The sequence below is a fragment of the Palaemon carinicauda genome, chromosome 3 (assembly GCF_036898095.1).
Source record: "Palaemon carinicauda isolate YSFRI2023 chromosome 3, ASM3689809v2, whole genome shotgun sequence".
Lineage (NCBI taxonomy): Eukaryota > Metazoa > Arthropoda > Malacostraca > Decapoda > Palaemonidae > Palaemon > Palaemon carinicauda.
In genome coordinates this window covers 54,940,224-54,960,806 of record NC_090727.1, presented here as the reverse complement: position 1 = coordinate 54,960,806, position 20,583 = coordinate 54,940,224, and the positions used below count along the sequence as shown (strand labels likewise).

General features: G+C 36.4%; 1 protein-coding gene across 1 annotated transcript in view; it reads right to left on the bottom strand.

The window, feature by feature from the left end:
- Positions 1–18,639: 18,639 nt before the first annotated feature.
- Positions 18,640–20,583, bottom strand: part of LOC137637440 (carboxypeptidase N subunit 2-like) — a 2,994-nt gene continuing 1,050 nt past the window's right edge. The window contains exon 1 of the mRNA XM_068369637.1: positions 18,640–20,583. This exon is cut by the window's right edge and continues 1,050 nt beyond it. Coding sequence (XP_068225738.1) covers positions 19,507–20,583 — 1,077 coding nt within the window. The 3' untranslated portion in view covers positions 18,640–19,506.

Below are 20,583 nucleotides of genomic sequence, written 5' to 3'. Positions count from 1 at the left end.
CCCCTTACATGGGTCCTTTCCTTGTGATCCGACGCAGTCCGAAAGCATTCCTACTAATCATTCGTGGCGAAGAAGACTGGGTATCCATTGATCGTCTAAAACCTGCTTATCTACTGCCAGATGACCCGCCTACAGTTCGCCTCTCTATAACCGGGCACCCTATTTAACCTTTACAGTATGTCATTTTTAGGGGGGGAGCCATGTACCAACCGTGTGTCACACGATCGTACATAAATTATTTCGTATATATTATGCTTGTATCTGCGCTCTTCCCTCACACTAAAAAGAACCAGAATAGACATGTCGGCGTGTCGCCTATGTAACATTGTAATTTTCTCGAACATGTATTTTCCTGTTGCCTTGAGGTTTTGTATATAAAGGAGAGTGTTCTTTAATAAACTTGCTCAGTTGATTGCATCCTGCCTTTGAGTCATAACCTTTCTCTCGGCCGTCACACTCCTGGCGCGAATATCCTTAAAATTTCTCCAAAGGATATCGCATAATATCAGCAGACGCATTCTTGACACGCCTCCATAGCAATCTGCACCCCAAACAGCGTTTTGGCTTCAAGGAGGATGTGGCAAAAGGGAGCCGTTCAAAGGCTCTCCCTGCTCTCATAAAATTGTTTGGAATACAACAGCGCCATTCCCACGAAGGCGGACATTCCTTTTTTTTGTAGCGATCTCGCTCGGTGATATTTCCTGGTGATGTAACTTTTCGATCGTTTTACAGGATTATTATTATGCTTTCTCCATCTTCTTCCGCTTCGCCTGTTCCCTACCCCTCTGTCCACTTTTGATGGCTGAGCCATTGTCTTTCTTTAGGCTGGCATCTTGCAACCTTACCTTTGCTGGCAGGTTGCCGGAACCAGCCAGGCTCCATCTATAGTCATGTCTTTGGCTAACGGCAGAGCATACTGCCGCCAACCACATCATCTGTCGGCAATTGCCGGCCTAGCCGGCAACTGCCGGCCCAGCTAGCAGCCAAGATGGCTGCCAGCGACCATGATGGCCGTGAGAGGAAGTCCCTTCTGTTCCCAAGGTTCTTCAGTCCTCCCTTGGACTGCTGCTACAGGTCCTGTTGCCGGGGTATTGCCGGCCAGGCGGGCATAGATAGTGCTGCCAACTGTACTGGTACTGCTGGACTTGCCAGCCAGCAGTGTATCGGCAGTACCTTGTCAGCTATAGTACTGTAGCTGCATGGAAGCCTGAATGGTACATTCTCCCCTTCTATTAGAACATTCGTTCTGGGAAAAGGCAGTCAAATTGGACGCTTAAATCGTTTACATCCTTAATTACTGTATACAATCACAGTAAGGAGTAGTCTTTTTTCCATGTTATCTCTCTCTCTCTCTCTCTGGCTAGCATGCCGGGTATGCCGGCAAGACATAGCTATGCCGGCTGAACTACTGTATATTTTATACAGGTAGCCAGTATATCTGCATTATAGAATATACTGTAGATAGGAAACTACTATATAGTTTATACTAGTAGTTATTTCCAATATATTTTGGATATCCAACACAGGCATTTGCTGAGCCCAATCCTATATTGAATGAATATGATTTCTTTAATATGCTGATTAGAAATCAGTATTAGGATTACCCTACAATATTAAACACTTCAAGGCAGGAGTAATACACTCCTAACCCTTAAAGGGTGGAGCCTTTTTCCTTGAGTCTCCCTGATCAGGAAACTCTATATTTTAATATAGTAGGAATATTATAGCAAATAGGCTGAGTGGGATATACAGATATATGTCTGTATTTTCCTAGTCCAGCTGGCTTCATGCTAGATGGACCATACTGTCATATGCTACTTTGAAGGCAGCATAATGACTAGACTACAATACATGATGTACAGTAGCCAGTAAATTGCTATATAGACCTACTGCAATTAGAAAACTACACTACAATGATACAGTAGTATTTTCTGTCATACCTTCGGTAACCTTGTACGAGCATTCTGCTGGTACCGTTCATATATAGAATGAATAGATTTTTTCCATATTCTGATCGAGAATCAGTCATCCTGACCCCACAGTATTAACATTATTTTGGGACAGTGATTTGATACTTCTCTACCCCTAGGGGTAAGAGTCCTTCTACTTGGTGTTACTCTATAGAGAAATCTTCATGTAGTTAATACTGAGGGGAGGCAACAGCATTTGCTCACAGGGGTACACAAGTATGTATCTCCTACTATCCCTTTATAGCTTACTATCCTAAGCTACTCTATTGTAAAGGACATTTGCATGTTGATTGTCAAGGAGATAATCTATTGTATACTCATTTGGTTTTCCTTTCTTTACAGGAGGAACACCAGATACCTTGTGCTGCAGTCCTCTGCAAGGCGAAGAGTAAGTATTTTTACGGTCATAATACTTGCAGGTTTCATGCCCCCTGCAATATTATTTCCGGATCCCTACATTATTGGAACCCACAGGTTTGCAATATATTTCGGACATTAATGTCCGAAGGTTTTGAAAATCCCAAGTCTACAGAGACTAGGGATACACCTCAATATAAATTAAGGAACTGGGTGAGAGGCTTTCAAAAGATCTCTCCGGGACCTTTCCAACCTAATGATGGGATGCGTAAGCTACTATTTCTGGAAGCAAGTGAGGAAACAGTAGTGCCTCAGGAGCTAACTACATCCCCTGACGGCCAGAAAACCTTTGGGATTAAGGGCAAGAAATGCCCCAAGGTAGAAGAGGAAAATGTTGCGTCGGAATTTTCTCCGCCTGTGCCGGCTTTAGAGCCATCGATGTCGACATCTTCATCTTCTACCCCTAATTTGGATAATGTGGTACAATTATGTATCCAACTGAAGAATCAAATAGAGAGCTTTCGTAGACAAAACAAGAAGCAGGAAGTAAAACGCAAGATAGATCCTCGTAAAGTTTCTCTTGTCGCTTCCTAGGGGTCAGTCAAACGACCCATGAATTAAGACCTACCAACATGCTCCATAACCAATCCCTGGAGGTTCACGGAGCAGATGCTGATTTCAAGTGGCAATCTCTGCATCTCAGAGAAAATAGGTGCTGTTCCTTTGGACAAAATTTGATTTTGATGCTTTCCCTAATTGTTGGGTTCGACTGAAGTACGAACCAAAGTCAAGAAAAGGAACGGAACCAAAGGAGGTCTTGATTCTTGACCATGATAAGGCACAGACTATCCTTTCAGGTGGTCTAAGAAAGGTGGGTTATTCAGAGTCGAAGGTATTATCACTGAATAACGGACACCCTTCCTTTCTTGCTCCTACTTCACTCTCATTCCCCATTATGGCGAAGGCATTTACTTCTGTTGCCAAATCGGTAAAGGCGGGTAAGCCATGTTCCACACTTGATGAGTGCAAGCCTTTGTCACCAGCTTCTCCCGGACAGAAAAGAGATTAGAAGGAAGTCTTGACATTTTCAGTAGGAAAATTAGACAAGGACGTCGCAAGTCGACAATTCAAGGTATGTCTCCCTAAATTGTCTGAGTTCTTCTTGTGTAATGAACAGGAATCGAAGGAGAGACTTGCGACATCCCTTTCTCTACAAAACTACATGGAGTTGTGTTCAACCTACGACAGTACCCCAGACATGCTCATGGTCATAGCCAAAATGCATATGGCTATCTTGGTGAAGGACCTTTACGCCTTTATGAAGGCTAGGAGAGCATGTAGAGAGTTTGTGTTTGCTGATGCAACAGTAAAACACGAAACAAGGAAGCTAATATCTTCCAACATCTGGGGTAAAGACCTCTTCCAACACGAGGTCACTAAGGAAGTAATTAAGAACGCCACCATGGAGAACATAGGTCTTCTCCAAAAAATGGGGCATTCCTTAAAAGAGAAAATCTTCTGTTGTTGTGGGTCCCCAACCTAAAAAGAAGATTGGAAATGTTGGAAATATCCGGGCTGCTCAACAACATCCCCCTATTCCAGTGACCACGATGCTACACACAGATGGTCAAATGTCTAAGCCTACTGACTACTCAAAGCATAAAGACGCTTCGGCTAGGAGGAACTTTCCCTCAGGATCGCAGGACCTTCGATCCTTCGCTCCAAAGCCTATACAAGATGAGCTATTGATGGGAAACAGAAATGTCCCATCCATCATATCCTTACCTTCTCCTACAGTTCAAAATTCTCCTGGAGGAGTTTACCTGAGAGCTATAGAGCATACAGGTAGTAATAAACTGTAGCTTATCGAGTTCCAGGGAAGGCTGCTTGGTGTTCACGAGAAGGACTCAAGATATCAATGAGCCATTCTGAACTTGTCGCCACTCAACAGGTTCATAAAAAAACGGCAAGTTCTGTATGTTAATCCTTCTGAACATATGGACCTTGTTCCAATTAAGGGTGTTTGTGTCCTTGTCAGACCTGAAAAGTGTCCTTCGGAACCTTCCAGTCAAACCCCCTCCCCCCCTTCCTCCTATCTAGAATTCATGTAACAGAGAATAACATTCATCCTACGGAAGATACGTATCGGACTCACAGTTCTAAGTATCTTCAAAGGATTGACGAACTTAGTCAAGCCAAATTCAAGCCTAGAAATAGTTCAGGTATTAATATACCTGATCAAGAGGCTGGAGTGGGCAACACCCGAAGTGTCCGGCCAATAGGCATTCAAGAGATGACCCAGTTCCTGGGACATCACGGATGCAAGATAGCTTCTAGAAGTCTCGACTTTCTCCAGCTGAGGGGTTTCGATGTTTTAAAAAACCATCGAAGCCCTCAGTCACATCAACTCTCCTCTCCTTTGGAAATATAAAAGGAGCTTGTGAGGTCTGTCAACATACTCAGGTATTTAGTCAGTATACCAAACCGCCAACAGGAAAAAGCGCTAAACTTTCCCCAGTTCGCTATAGTGACAGACCTGGTGCTAAAGGCACACCGGAAAGATGCGTTAAGAACTTGGAGAAAACTTGCATCAAACACTTGAAGAGATAAAAAAAGACTGAGATTGGTCCATCTTTAATCGCTTCTCTAACAGAAATTAGAGCACAAAAGTGCCAAGACTCTGCTGGTCCTTTCATGGGTGGGGAAGCCCCCTCCACACAGATCAGGCTCCCTACGACTGATCTGGAACACCGAAGCGATAATAAGACGTCACATTCGAACGTCTCATTCAGTCTTGGTGAAGTTACCCATCCCTCTCTTAAAGGGACGGCACCTACCAGCAGTTCATTCACAACTGATCCATGACGTGACTGTGGATACTCTATTTCGATACAAACCGATAGAGTTGGAATGATCCATGGGCGCAGACATATTACCTCCCAGATGGGAACAAGTCCCAGAACTGTAATTCGACCTCTTCATCACGAGCATCTTCAAGAAACTACCTCGCTATATAACCCCATACGAGGATCCTCTAGTGGGGCTGATAGACTAGATGAGGCTGGTCCTAGCTCTGACCCTAGGTATATTTCCGAAGATTCAAAAATTAACTGCCTTCGTTTTATCACAGAGAACCCAAACCCTTCATTTCATGATTTTCTCACTCTAGCGGTTAGAAAAAGGTTTGGGATCTCAAAACGCAATATAGAATTCTTAGAAGAATACAAGGCCAAGTCAACTAGAAGACAATATGAGTCTTCATGGAAAAAAGTGGGTTGCGTTTGTCAAAGCAAAAGGACCGAAAGAAATTTCAATGAACTTCAGTCTGTCCTTTGTCCACCTTCATAGCCAAGGTCTAGTGGCCAATACGATAAATACGTGCAAGTCAGCCTTGACTAGGCCTCTCCTATATGCCTTTCAAGTGGATCTGGCGAATGAAATCTTTAATAAGATTCCGAAGGCATGTGCTAGGCTTAAGCCCGCGGTACCACCAAAGCCCATCTCTTGGTCTTTGGACAAGGTCTTACATTATGCCTCATCTGTGAACAATGAAGATTGTTCTCTTAAGGATCTAACCCAAAAGGTTATTTTTCTGTTCGCTATCACCTACGGGGCTAGAGTTAGTGAAATAGTGGCCCTTTCCAGAGATGAGGGTCACATTCAGTTCACGGAAGTGGGAGAACTGAATCTATTTGCTGATCCACCCTTTCTCGCTAAAAACGAGCTACTCAGTAAGAGGTGGGGTCACTGGAGAATCTGCCCTCTGAAGGAAGATGTCTCTCTATGTCCTGTAGAGTGTCTAAAGGTCTATCTTCATAGAACTTCAGAATTCAGGGGAGGACAGTTCTTCAAAGGAGAAACTTCTAGATCAAATTTAACCATAAAACAACTAAGGGCGAAGCTCACCTACTTTATTCGTAGACCGGATCCGGACAGTACTCCTGCAGGTCATGATCCGAGAAAGATTGCTTCATCACTGAACTTCTTTCAGTATATGGACTTTGAGCGCCTTTGTTCATACACTGGATGAAAATCATCCAGAGTGTTTTACAAACACTATGCAAAGGAAGTGCATGAAATGAAACACTTTGTAGTGGCGTCAGGTAGTGTATAAAAACCTGCCCCCTAATTACTGTAGTAAACAGTTTCTGGTTTGGGATCTCACATGTCCTCGCACATGTAACGGATGAGAATCATCCAGAGTGTTCTACATACACTATGCTAGGCAAATCCATGATCTGAAGCAATATGTGGTGATGCCAGGTAGAATATTTAACCTGCCGTTTAATTCTACGATGAACAGCTAATTGACTGGGGCTGTCAATTAAAGGGAGAAGAGGTCACCCTTCTCAGGTGTGACTTCTTTTAATTAAGTGTTACCATGATAACACTGGCTCTGTTCAAAGTCCCAGGTGTGGAATTATACAGATAGCACTAGTGCCGGTGTACGAAGTACACAGTGTAGATAGAAGTAACCAGTACAGGAATTATGAAGAGAAATTGTTTTATAATTTTCTTCAGTCTGAGAGTGGCACTCATCATTTCTTCCATCAAGAAGGAAATATAGTCTTTGGACTTGTTACAGGTATAATCCCATTGTCATACTACGTTCGTTTTACTAAACATCTTTTAGTCAATTATTGGTAATAAATGTCTATTAGAATGTAGTGCGTCCACCTTCGCCAAACAATTGTATGTATACATGCCAGAGTTCTTCAACTTACCAAAGAAAGTATCCCTCATATATTTGTATGTATCAAATAATAGATATAAGAGACACTGATGTTATTTTAGCAAATATACAACTATGAGACTATTTGTATATTCAGTGTGTACTTATGTTTGGTCATACTATGTATCTTAACCTTAAGATCTCTTTTCTACTGTCTAGAATGACTCTTCCCTGTAGGAGGCAGGAAGCACTAACATTGGTATGATTAGTGATGGGGACGAATAACGGTAACGTCCCTTGTCTCATGTGGTCCCCATGACCATAGAAAAAGTTGCTATAAGGTTAAAGCACTGATTAAATATCCACAGATACACTGATGCTCTGGTATGCTTCCATCACGACAACATGGCTTGAGCCCAAAAAACGGATTTTGAGCGATGTGAAAAATCTATTTTTGGGTGAGATGGCCATGTCGTCCTGATGACCCACCCATCTCTTCTAAAAGAAAAGATCTTCACAGTATCCCTCCCGTGGTACTGTATCTGTAACACCACGCTCATTGCTACAAGGAATGTCCGCCGTAGTGCGAATGGCGCTGTTGTATTCCCAATAGTATTACGAGAGCGGGGAGAGCCTTTGGACGGCTCCCTTTTGCCACATCCTCCTCGAAGCCAAAACGCTGTTTGGGGTGCAGATTGCTATGGAGGCGTGTCAAGAATGAGTCCGCTGATATTATGTGATATCCTTTGGAGAAATTTTAAGGATATTCGCGCCAGGAGATAGAATTCTGGATACCTAAAGGTAAAATTCTCTGCGAATATCAATGTAGTACATATATCCCTTAGGAAGCTACTTTAAGGAACTTCCATCAGGAAGACATGGCCATCTCACCCAAAAATAGATTTTTCACTTTGCTCAAAATCTGTTTATTATTATTATTATTATTATTATTATCATTATTATTATTATTATTATTATTATTATTATTATTATTATTATTATTATTATTAATATTGTTGTTGTTGTTGTATTTGTTATTATTATTGTTATTATTATTGAAGAAGCTAAAAAAGTGATATTAAATCGTGATAAAAAAAATATACTTTATGAAAATCATTTAATATGTTTTGCATAATTTCTCTCTTACGGGACTCTTACAGTTTTACACTCAAAATAAACATGAAGAAAAAATGCATACTTTAAGAAAAACTTTTTAATCTTCGGCAGAGACTGTACATGGAAAATAAATCTTTGGCAGAAACTGTACGTGAAAATAAAAATCTTTTTAATCCTGGGCAGAACCTGTACTTGGGGAAAAAATTAATAATTAGCAGAAACTGTATCGTGTAAGAAAAAAATTAATTTTGGGCAGAAACCGTACTTGAAAAAAAAAATTAACCTTGGGCAAAAAGTGTACTTGAAAAAAAAAACTTCTTAATATCGGGCAGATACTGTACTTGGAAAAAAAAACTATTTAATGATTGGCAGAAACTGTATCGTGAAAGAAAAAAAAATAATCTTGGGGAGAAACTGTACTTGAAAAAAAAAAAAAACTTTTTAACCTTAGGTAGAAACTATACGTGAAAAAATGTAACCTTTTGCAAAAACTGTACGTGAAAAAAAAAAAAAACACCTCTTAATGTTTGGCAGAAACTATACTTAAAAAAAAAAAAACTTCGATCTTCAGCAGCAACTGCTTCCTAACTAACAAATTATTCATAAACCGGAGAGAATCATTACGCAACTCCCTTTTTTATATGACAATCTTTATGGCATTCCAGCCTTTCAAGGACGAATCTAATGAGCTCTTTGAAAGTAAACATTAAGGCCAAACTTTAGTTAATGAGTAATGCAGCTGGCGGTAGAGCACCAATCATTTACATATGCTGCTCATAGATGTCACTAGTGAACGGCCTTTTCATCATAATCAGCTGAGAGGTAATTGAATTTTTTTTATGATTTTTTTTATTCATTCTTATGTATATCCACATAATATATAATTCTATTAGTCCTGCCTTCTCCATCATGAGGCTCAATACTACATAGTATTCTAGTTTTATTTCAGGTGAGATTTTATGTTGGTTTTAATGTGTCCGAGGACAAAATGATTTAATATTCTTGTAAGAAGCAATGGATTTTACCCTCTTAGATAGGTAGGTAGTTTCTCTCTCTCTCTCTCTCTCTCTCTCTCTCTCTCTCTCTCTCTCTCTCTCTCTCTCTCTCTCTCTCTTACAGAGAGAGTTATTTCATTATGAAGTTTATCTGCATAGTTTATAATTCGAATAGTCGTGCTGTATTCATTATGAGGCTCAAGTTTTATTCCAGCTACGATCAACTTGCGGAATGATCTTCCTAATCAGGTAGTTGAATCAGTGGAACTTTTTTTTTTTATGTTGAAGAGGTTAACATATATCTCCTTCTATAGTTTGTATATGAAAGATCTATTTTAATGACTTTACTGTTGTTAAAGGGTTTCATTTAAGCTGTTCATAACTTCTATTCTACTTTATTTATTTCCTTATTTCCTTTCCTCACTGGAGTATTTTTCATTGTTGGATCCCTTGGACTTACAGCGTGTGTTACCGTTACTTTAAAGGCGGGTTTAAACGGTCGAACACAGTTCGACAGACAAGTGTTTGAAGCTTTGTTCGAACATGTGAAGGGGTTATTTGGCTGTCGAACAGTTCGAAGAAAGTTTGGTCTCACCTGACTTTTGTGGGCAGGGCTTAATTATCCGCAAACCTTATGCCTTGGTGGCTGACTCCACCTCTTCAAACCATTTGATAAGCAGGTTCGACAACCGGGTTCGACGAACTGTTCAACCTTGTAAATTCCGCTTTAGAAAGAGTTATGGGTTGGATCATTGGTGGTTTTATTCTTACCTTCAAAGTCGTCAGTAGCCGCAGCCTTGTTTTCACCTGGTTTGACGTGGGTGGAGGTGAATCTTGAAGCTTGGTCATACGTATACAAAACATAAAAAGGTTTTCCCTCATCGCTTTCTCTAAGCTGTCTTGCTACAAACTAAAATATCTCTCTCTCTCTCTCTCTCTCTCTCTCTCTCTCTCTCTCTCTCTCTCTCTCTCTCTCTCTCTCTCTCTCTCTCTCTCTCTAGCATTTACAAGACAGTAAAAGAAATTCCGCCAACACATTTTCCAAGCTGTCTTTCTATAAGCAAATCTCTCTCTCTCTCTCTCTCTCTCTCTCTCTCTCTCTCTCTCTCTCTCTCTCTCTCTCTCTCTCTCTCTCTACCTGAAGCCAACCAGATGCATTTCTTCAAATGTTTATATGTATATGTACACTTACGTGACGTAAATGGGAGACTCAGAACACACATTACACAGGAACGTTCATGAAATTCTCGTGGATCTTGTCCTTTGCAGGTTTAGACTCCAGCTGTATTTTACGTATTACTCCTTACTCAGATTTTTACCTAAGGGAACAACAGCATTGCCTCTCGCTATAAACCTACTACGAAATGATTTTCTTGCAAGTTTTCAAGGCCAAAAAAAAAAAATCAATAAATATAGAAAGGGTTATGTATTGAGTAATCGTAAGAATAACATACAATAATTTCTTATACCATTCCACTTCTTCATTTTAATTCTAAGTTTTTACTCAACTAACATTGTTATTTTTCAGGTTTATCTTCAACTTGTGTGTCTTTTATAATTTTCAAAATAAAATTTTTACCATTACATACTTTCTTTTGAGTCAAAATGAATACACATCAGATTATTTTAGGGCTGTGTCATGACAAATCTAGATTATTTTAGGACTTAATGAGGTGTGTCATGACTAATATAGATTATTTTAGGGCTCAATGAGGTATGTCATGACGAATCTAGATTATTTTAGTGCTCAATGAGGTGTGTCATGACTAATCTAGATTATTTTAGGGCTCAATGAGTGTGTCTTGACTAATCTAGATTATTTTAGGGCTCAATGAGGTGTGTCATGACTAATCTAGATTATTTTAGTGCTCAATGAGGTGTGTCATGACTAATCTAGATTATTTTAGGGCTTAATGAGGTGTGACATGACTAATATAGATTAGTTTTGGGCTTAATGAGGTGTGTCATGACTACTCTAGATTATTTTAGGGCTCAATGAGGTGTGTCATGACTAATCTAGATTATTTTAGGGCTCAATGAGGTGTGTCATGACTAATATAGATAATTTTAGGGCTCAATGAGGTGTGTCATGACTAATCTAAATTATTTTAGTGCTTAATGAGGTGTGTCATGACTAATCTATATTATTTTAGGGCATTAATGAGGTGTGTCATGACTAATATAGACTATTTTACTGCTTAATGAGGTGTGTCATGACTAATTTAGATTATTTTAGGGCTTAATGAGGTGTGTCATGACTAATCTAGATTATTTTAGTGCTTAATGAGGTGTGTCATGACTAATCTAGATTATCTTAGAACTTAATGAGGTGTGTCATGACTAATCTAGATTATTTTAGTGCTTAATGAGGTGTATCATGACTAATCTAGTATATTTTAGGGCTTCACGAGGTGTGTCATGACTAATCTAGATTATTTTAGTGCTTAATGAGGTGTATCATGACTAATCTAGTATATTTTAGGGCTTCACGAGGTGTGTCATGACTAATCTAGATTATTTTAGGGCTCAATGAGGTATGTCATGACTAATCTAGATTATTTTAGGGCTCAATGAGTTGTGTCATGACTTATCTAGTTTATTTTAGTGCTTAATGAGGTGTGTCATGACTAATCTAGATTATTTTAGGGCTTGATGAGGTGTGACATGACTAATATAGATTAGTTTTGGACTTAATGAGGTGTGTCATGACTACTCTAGATTATTTTAGGGCTCAATGAGGTATGTCATGACGAATCTAGATTATTTTAGTGCTCAATGAGGTGTGTCATGACTAATCTAGATTATTTTAGGGCTCAATGAGGTGTGTCTTGACTAATCTAGATTATTTTAGGGCTCAATGAGGTGTGTCAATACTAATCTAGATTATTTTAGGGCTTCATGAGGTGTGTCATGACGAGTCTAGATTATTTTAGTGCTCAATGAGGTGTGTCATGACTAATCTAGATTATTTTAGGGCTCAATGAGGTGTGTCTTGACTAATCTAGATTATTTTAGGGCTCAATGAGGTGTGTCAATACTAATCTAGATTATTTTAGGGCTTCATGAGGTGTGTCATGACTAATATAGATTATTTTAGGGCTCAAAGAGGTATGGCATGACTAATCTAGATTAGTTTAGGGCTCAATGAGGTGTGTCATGACTTATCTAGTTTATTTTAGTGCTTAATGAGGTGTGTCATGACTAATCTAGATTATTTTAGGGCTTAATGAGGTGTGACATGACTAATATAGATTAGTATTGGGCTTAATGAGGTGTGTCATGACTAATATAGATTATTTTAGGGCTCAATGAGGTATGTCATGACGAATCTAGATTATTTTAGTGCTCAATGAGGTGTGTCATGACTAATCTAGATTATTTTAGGGCTCAATGAGGTGTGTCTTGACTAATCTAAATTATTTTAGGGCTCAATGAGGTGTGTCATGACTAATCTAGATTATTTTAGTGCTTAATGAGGTGTGTCATGACTAATCTAGATTATTTTAGGGCTTAATGAGGTGTGACATGACTAATATAGATTAGTTTTGGGCTTAATGAGGTGTGTCATGACTACTCTAGATTATTTTAGGGCTCAATGAGGTGTGTCATGACTAATCTAGATTATTTTAGGGCTTAATGAGGTGTGTCATGACTAATATAGATAATTTTAGGGCTCAATGAGGTGTGTCATGACTAATCTAAATGATTTTAGTGCTTAATGAGGTGTGTCATGACTAATCTATATTATTTTAGGGCTTAATGAGGTGTGTCATGACTAATATAGATTATTTTAGTGCTTAATGAGGTGTGACATGCCTACTTTAGATTATTTTAGGGATTAGTGCGTTGTGTCATGACTAATCTAGATTATTTTAGTGCTTAATGAGGTGTGTCATGACTAATCTAGATTATCTTAGAACTTAATGAGGTGTGTCATGACGAATCTAGATTATTTTAGTGCTTAATGAGGTGTATCATGACTAATCTAGTTTATTTTAGGGCTTCACGAGGTGTGTCATGACTAATCTAGATTATTTTAGGGCTTCATGAGGTGTGTCATGACTAATCTAGATTATTTTAGGGCTCAATGAGGTATGTCATGACTAATCTAGATTATTTTAGGGCTCAATGAGGTGTGTCATGACTTATCTAGTTTTTTTTAGTGCTTAATGATCTGTGTCATGACTAATCTAGATTATTTTAGTGCTTGATGAGGTGTGTCATGACTTATCTAGATTATTTTAGTGCTTAATGAGGTGTGTCATGACTAATCTAGATTATTTTAGGGGCTTCATGAGGTGTGTCAAGACTAATCTAGATTATTTTAGTGCTTAATGAGGTGTGTCTTGACTAATGTAAATTATTTTAGGGCTTCATGATTTGTGTCATGACTAATCTAGATTATTTTAGTGCTTAATGAGGTGTGTCAAGACTAATCTAGATTATTTCAGGGGCTTCATGAAGTGCGTCATGACAAATATAGATTATTTTATTGCTTAATGAGCTGTGTCATGACTAATCTAGATTATTTTAGTGCTTAATGAGGTGTATCATGACTAATCTAGTTTATTTTAGGGCTTCATGAGGTGTGTCTTGACTAATCTAGATTATTTTAGTGCTTAATGAGTTGTGTCTTGACTAATCTAGATTATTTTAGTGCTTAATGAGGAGTGTCATGACTAATCTAGATTATTTTAGTGCTTAATGAGGTGTGTCATGACTAATCTAGATTATTTTAGGGGTTTCATAAGGTGTGTCATGACTAATCTAGATTATTTTAGTTCTTAATGAGGTGTATCATGACTAATCTAGATTATTTTAGTGCTTAATGAGGTGTATCATGACTAATCTAGATTATTTTAGGGCTTAATGAGTTGTGTCATGAATAATCCAGATTATTTTAGTGCTTAATGAGTTGTGTCTTGACTAATCTAGATTATTCTAGGGTTTAATGAGGTGTGTCATGACTAATCTAGATTATTTTATGGTTTAATGAGTTGTGCCATGACTAATCTATTTTATTTTAGGGCTTAATGAGGTGTGTCATGACTAATCTAGGTTATTTTAGTGCTTAATGAGGTGTGTCTTGACTAATGTGAATTATTTTAGGGCTTCATGATTTGTGTCATGACTAATCTAGATTATTTTAGTGCTTAATGAGGTGTGTTATGACTAATCTAGATTATTTCAGGGGCTTCATGAGGTGCGTCATGAAAAATCTAGATTATTTTAGTGCTTAATGAGCTGTGTCATGACTAATCTAGATTATTTTAGTGCTTAATGAGGTGTATCATGACTAATCTAGTTTATTTTAGGGCTTCATGAGGTGTGTCATGACTAATCTAGATTATTTTAGTGCTTAATGAGTTGTGTCTTGACTAATCTAGATGATTTTAGTGCTTAATGAGGTGTGTCATGACTAATCTAGATTATTTTAGTGCTTAATGAGGTGTGTCATGACTAATCTAGATTATTTTAGGGGTTTCATGAGGTGTGTCATGACTAATCTAGATTATTTTAGTGCTTAATGAGGTGTATCATGACTAATCTAGATTATTTTAGTGCTTAATGAGGTGTATCATGACTAATCTAGATTATTTTAGGGCTTAATGAGTTGTGTCATGAATAATCTAGATTATTTTAGTGCTTAATGAGTTGTGTCTTGACTAATCTAGATTATTCTAGGGTTTAATGAGGTGTATCATGACTAATCTAGATTATTTTATGGTTTAATGAGTTGTGCCATGACTAATCTATTTTATTTTAGGGCTCAATGAGTTGTTTCATGACTAATCTACATTATTTTAGAGCTTAATGAGGTGTGGCAGGACTAATCTAGATTATTTCAGGGCTTGATGAGGTGTATCAAGACTAATCTTGATTATTTCAGGGCTCAATGCGGTGTATAAAGACTAATCTATATTACTTTAAGGCTCAATGAGGTATATCATGACTAATCTAGATTATTCTAGGACTTAATGAGTTGTGTCATGACTAATCTAGATTATTTTAGGGCTTAATGAGGTGTGTCATGACTAATCTTGATTATTCTAGTGCTTAATGAGGTGTGTCATGATTAATCTAGATTATTTTAGTGCTTAATGAGGTGTTTCATGACTAATCTAGATTATTTTAATTCTTAATGAGGTGTGTCATGACTAATCTAGATTATTTTAGTGCTTAATGAGGTGTGTCATGACTAATCTAGATTATTTTAGGGGCTTAATGATGTGTGTCATGACTAATTAAGATTATTTTAGGGGCTTCATGAGGTGTGTCATGACTAATCAAGATTATTTTAGTGCTTAATGAGGTGTGTCATGACTAATCTACATTATTTTAGTGCCTAATGAGGTGTATCATGACTAATCTATTTTATTTTAGGGCTTCATGAGGTGTGTCATGACTAATCTAGATTATTTTAGTGCTTAATGAGTTGTGTCTTGACTAATCTAGATTATTTTAGTTCTTAATGAGGTGTTTCATGACTAATCTAGATTATTTTAGGGGCTTCATGAGATGTGTCATGACTAATCTAGATTATTTTAGTGGTTAATGAGGTGTATCATGACTAATCGAGATTATTTTAGGGCTTAATGAGTTGTGTCATGACTAATCTAGATTATTTCAATGCTTAATGAGTTTTGTCTTGACTAATATAAAATATTTTAGGGTTTAATGATTTGTGCCATGACTAATCTATTTTATTTTAGGGCTTAATGAGGTGTGCCATGACTAATCTAGATTATTTTAGGGCTTAATGAGGTGTGTCATGACTAATCAAGGTTATTTTAGTGCCTAATGAGATGGGTCATGACTAATCTAGATTATTTTAGGGCTCAATGAGTTGTGTCATGACTAATCTAAATTATTTTAGAGCTTAATGAGGTGTGGCAGGACTAATCTAGATTATTTCAGGGCTTGATGAGGTGTATCAGGACTAATCTAGATTATTTCAGGGCTCAATGAGGTGTATAAAGACTAATCTAGATTACTTTAAGGCTCAATGATGTATATCAAGACTAATCTAGATTATTTTAGGACTTAATGAGTTGTGTCATGACTAATCTAGATTATTTTAAGGCTTAATGAGGTGTGTCGTGACTAATCTAGATTATTTTAGTGCTTAATGAGGTGTGTCATGACTAATCTACATTATTTTAGGGCTTAATGAGGTGTGTCATGACTAATTTAGATTATTTTAGTGCCTAATGAGGTGTATAAAGACTAATCTAGATTATTCTTGGGCTCAATGATGTGTATAAAGACTAATCTAGAATATATTAGGGCTCAATGAGGTGCATCTAGACAAATCTAGACCATCTTTAGGGCTAAATGAGGTGTATCAAGACTAATCTAGATCAATTTATGGCTCAGTGAGGTGTATCGAGACTAATCTAGATTTTTTAGGGCTTAATAAGGTGTATCAAGACTAATCTAGATTATTATATGGCTCAATGGGGTATATCAAGAGTAATCAAGATTATTTAAGGCTTGATGAAGTGTATGAAGACTAATTTGGATTACTTTAGGGCTCAATGAGGTGTATGAAGAGTAATCTAGATTATTTTAAGGCTTCATGAGGTGTATGAAGACTAATCTGTATTATTTTAGGGCTCACTGAGGTTTATCAAGACTAATCTTTCTTAGATAAATTCAAAATTTCTATAAGAGATTGCCTTTCAGTTGTTGACTCAGTTGCTCACTACATTCACAACAATAGATCGGATTTTCAAGCATGTATTAATTTTCCCCTATAACTAATACATAAAAATCCTGGTAAGTGTTTAAAAGTCTTGTATAATATATGCAAGAAGTTATAGATACTTATAGATACCTATAGATACATAGGGGTCTCTTGCGAGACATTTACATGGAGCCTCCTCGGTTTTCTATGGACATAATTTGTAATTTCCTTTCAAACATTTAATTTTCTTTAATGGTTTTTATTTTAACCTAATTATTATCTTCTAAATTTAAAAAGAAAAGTCATTGAGATTATTAAAATTGTTACCATTTTGACAATGAAGCAATGATTCAGGTAACTTGGATTATCTAAAGATACACAGCAAATAGATTATGTTATTTACATTTCCTCTTAATAAACTTTAAGATTTACTAAACGTTCGAGCAACTGAATCTAAATATCAAGGATAATATCATTCTTAGCAAAGGAATAAATAAAACAGTCCTGTTGGGTTTAAGGAATTTATTATCTTTGAGTAGTATAAAATTTGTACATTTACAATAAGCATCAAAATACGCTATGCATGCATACATTCTATATATATTTACAGAAGTAAAGAAAAGACAGGGCAGGAGAACACAAGTAATGAAATACATTATTTAGGAAAAAAAAGAAACGTTGATATCTGAAAGAGAGGAAAATTTACAGTGAAAAATTATATATAATATATATTTATATTTATTCTTTTTCTATATATTCATATATACGAAGAGCCCCTTTTTATCAGTTCGAAGGCTTAGGACGAAATATCAGAAACACACTGATCATAGACTGATACACTTCGGGAGAAAAAGGCTTTAATTTTTTTTATTTGCCTCACATTTATATATATATATATATATATATATATATATATATATATATATATATATATATATATATATATATATATATATATATATATATGTGTGTGTGTGTGTATATATATATATATATATATATATATATATATATATATATATATATATATATATATATATATATATATATATATATATATATATATATATATGTGTGTGTGTGTATATATATATATATATATATATATATATATATATATATATATATATATATATATGTGTGTGTGTGTATATATATATATATATATATATATATATATATATATATATATATATATATATATATATATATATATTTATATATATAAATATATATATATAAATATATAAATATATATATATATATATATATATATATATATATATATATATAAATATATATATATATATATATATATATATATATATATATATATATATATATATATATATATATATATATATATATATATATACATATATATATATATATATATATATATATATATATATATATATATATATATATATATATATATATATATATATAACGACTCGCTGACTAGTACAACAAATATGTTATGCTCTCAAGGTAGAACTATTCATAATTCTCACTCAATAATGTCTTTCATTTGGTATAAAAAAAGGGGGGGGGGGGGGTAGAAAATCAAACAATTTCAATGGTTTCGTACACTTTTTGAGATTCTGAATAGTTTTTTTTTCGCACGTCTTTTGTTTTCTCTGGTCGAATTGATGATATTGAAGAGACTGCAAAGCATGAACTTCAATATATATATATATATATATATATATATATATATATATATATATATATATATATATATATATATATATATATATATATATATATATATATATATATATATATATATATATATATATATATATATATATATATATATATATATATATATATGTATATAATGCGTGTGGATGTGTAACTATGAATACATATAATATCATATGCATATTTGTATCTATGTTTGAAACAAGATGAAATAAAGAAAAAAAAACAGATTTCCATGAACGAATGGTAAACATCCAATAGGAACACCATAACCTTCATACCATATAATATAACCATCTCTAGATTATACTGAAATGTAAACTTAGGCTTTCACACTGTAAAAAGCTGTCAGAGCAAAGCTCGCTGATTCAGCTTTTCCCAGCCTTTTAATTAAGTCATCAACTCAAGGGTTTTGGAAGACAATCTCGGGGGTTAGGTGATGATATGCTTCAACTTACAAACATGCTATGGTCCCAAGAACGAATCAATGTACAAAAGGTCGTTTAACCATTAAATAGTGCTCTCAGATATACAATTATTCATGCAACATTTTCTTTCAGTTTTGTCCAATGTACGTTCATGACACGGTTTCGTTTTCTTTGAAATCTCTTTTTTCTCTAATAACGAAGTCTAAAGCTTCGCTTTTCGCATTTTTTTTTTTCAGTATGCTTCATGTCGTTACATTGATACTAACCACTTCCATTAAGAGCACTTTACAAAATAAATGACATAAGTTTTGTTTCTCTCTTTCCCTCGCATATAAATGGATGAATTTCACGCGAACTTTGAGTACGAGAGACTGGCCCAATGTATAGTAAAATGTCTGACGCATTCCCACAGTCTTCACAGCCCTACCAGTTCAGGAAGCATTAGATATACTGTAGCTGAGTGATAAATGCAATCACCACCTGTATCAGTAGCATGTCAATGCACATATTAAAGCACTTTTCTCATATACAGTGTAATTTCTTTGATTAGCTCACTATGGGCACCAGTCCTATGCTAAAGAGCTGCACTTTCCGTCTGGTTTTCCTGTGGGACGCACTGGTCTTGGTTTGAGTTACCTGATGGGATGTGGTTTAGTCGGTGAAAGCCATTGTTGCTTGGGGAGACGCGGCTGACGTCTGGCGGGTTGTTAAGGGCGCTAATGTGATTTGGGGATGGGGAGTGGTTGACCGAATTTGTACTGTTCAAAACGCTGTTATGATTAGGAATGTTATCAAGTTTCTGGTCATCCTCGATCACTTCTTGAGAGCCTGCAATGTCTGTTAACTCGTCTATTATTGCATTTGTTGTATCATGTTTCTTTTTCAGGGGAGTCTTCGATGCAGGACTGTTGTTGTTTTTGCTATCTTTGAATTTCATGAGCTTTTCCTTTTTCTCGGGGTCATTTTCGTACGTGTAATAAAAAGCAGAATGTCTATTATATAGGACAATACCAACAATAATTAGAGCTAACAACAAGAGAACAAGGGCACATGCAGCAACAATTACCAAATGCAATTCTTCTTTAACCATTCTTTCAAGTGTCCAACCTATGTCTGGATCTTCAGAGCGAGTCAGTTGTCCTCGCGGCAACTGGGGTTCTTCTGTTATAGCATTCAAAGAGGGCTCAACCCAAGTTGTCCAAATTGCAGCTGCCGGAGGAGTGGTATAGGGACATTCAGGTAAGTCCCCATGAGGAAGGAGGGCTAGTTCAAGACCAGATACTCCTTTAGGCCCCACACATTTTAGGCATGTCCAGACCCTAGGTTCACTACAGCCAGATTCTTGGTCTGGAGCATCTTGGAGCCATCTCAACAGAGGCAGAATATGGCATGTGTCACATTGCCATGGGTTTCCTTCCAAACGGAGAGTTCTGAGTTCACTAGCTGCGTTAATAGCGGCCACCAACATGCTATCTAATCCTCGAATAGCATTCAAAGAAAGGTCAAGAGAATAAAGATGTGGAGCATTGTTCAATACATCTGTGGACAGTGAAGTCAGATAATTAGCTGATATATTCAAATGGTGCAGATGACGGGAATGTCGCAGTAGTTCAGGAGGAAGCCTTGTCAACCCCATCTCCCCAAGACCCAG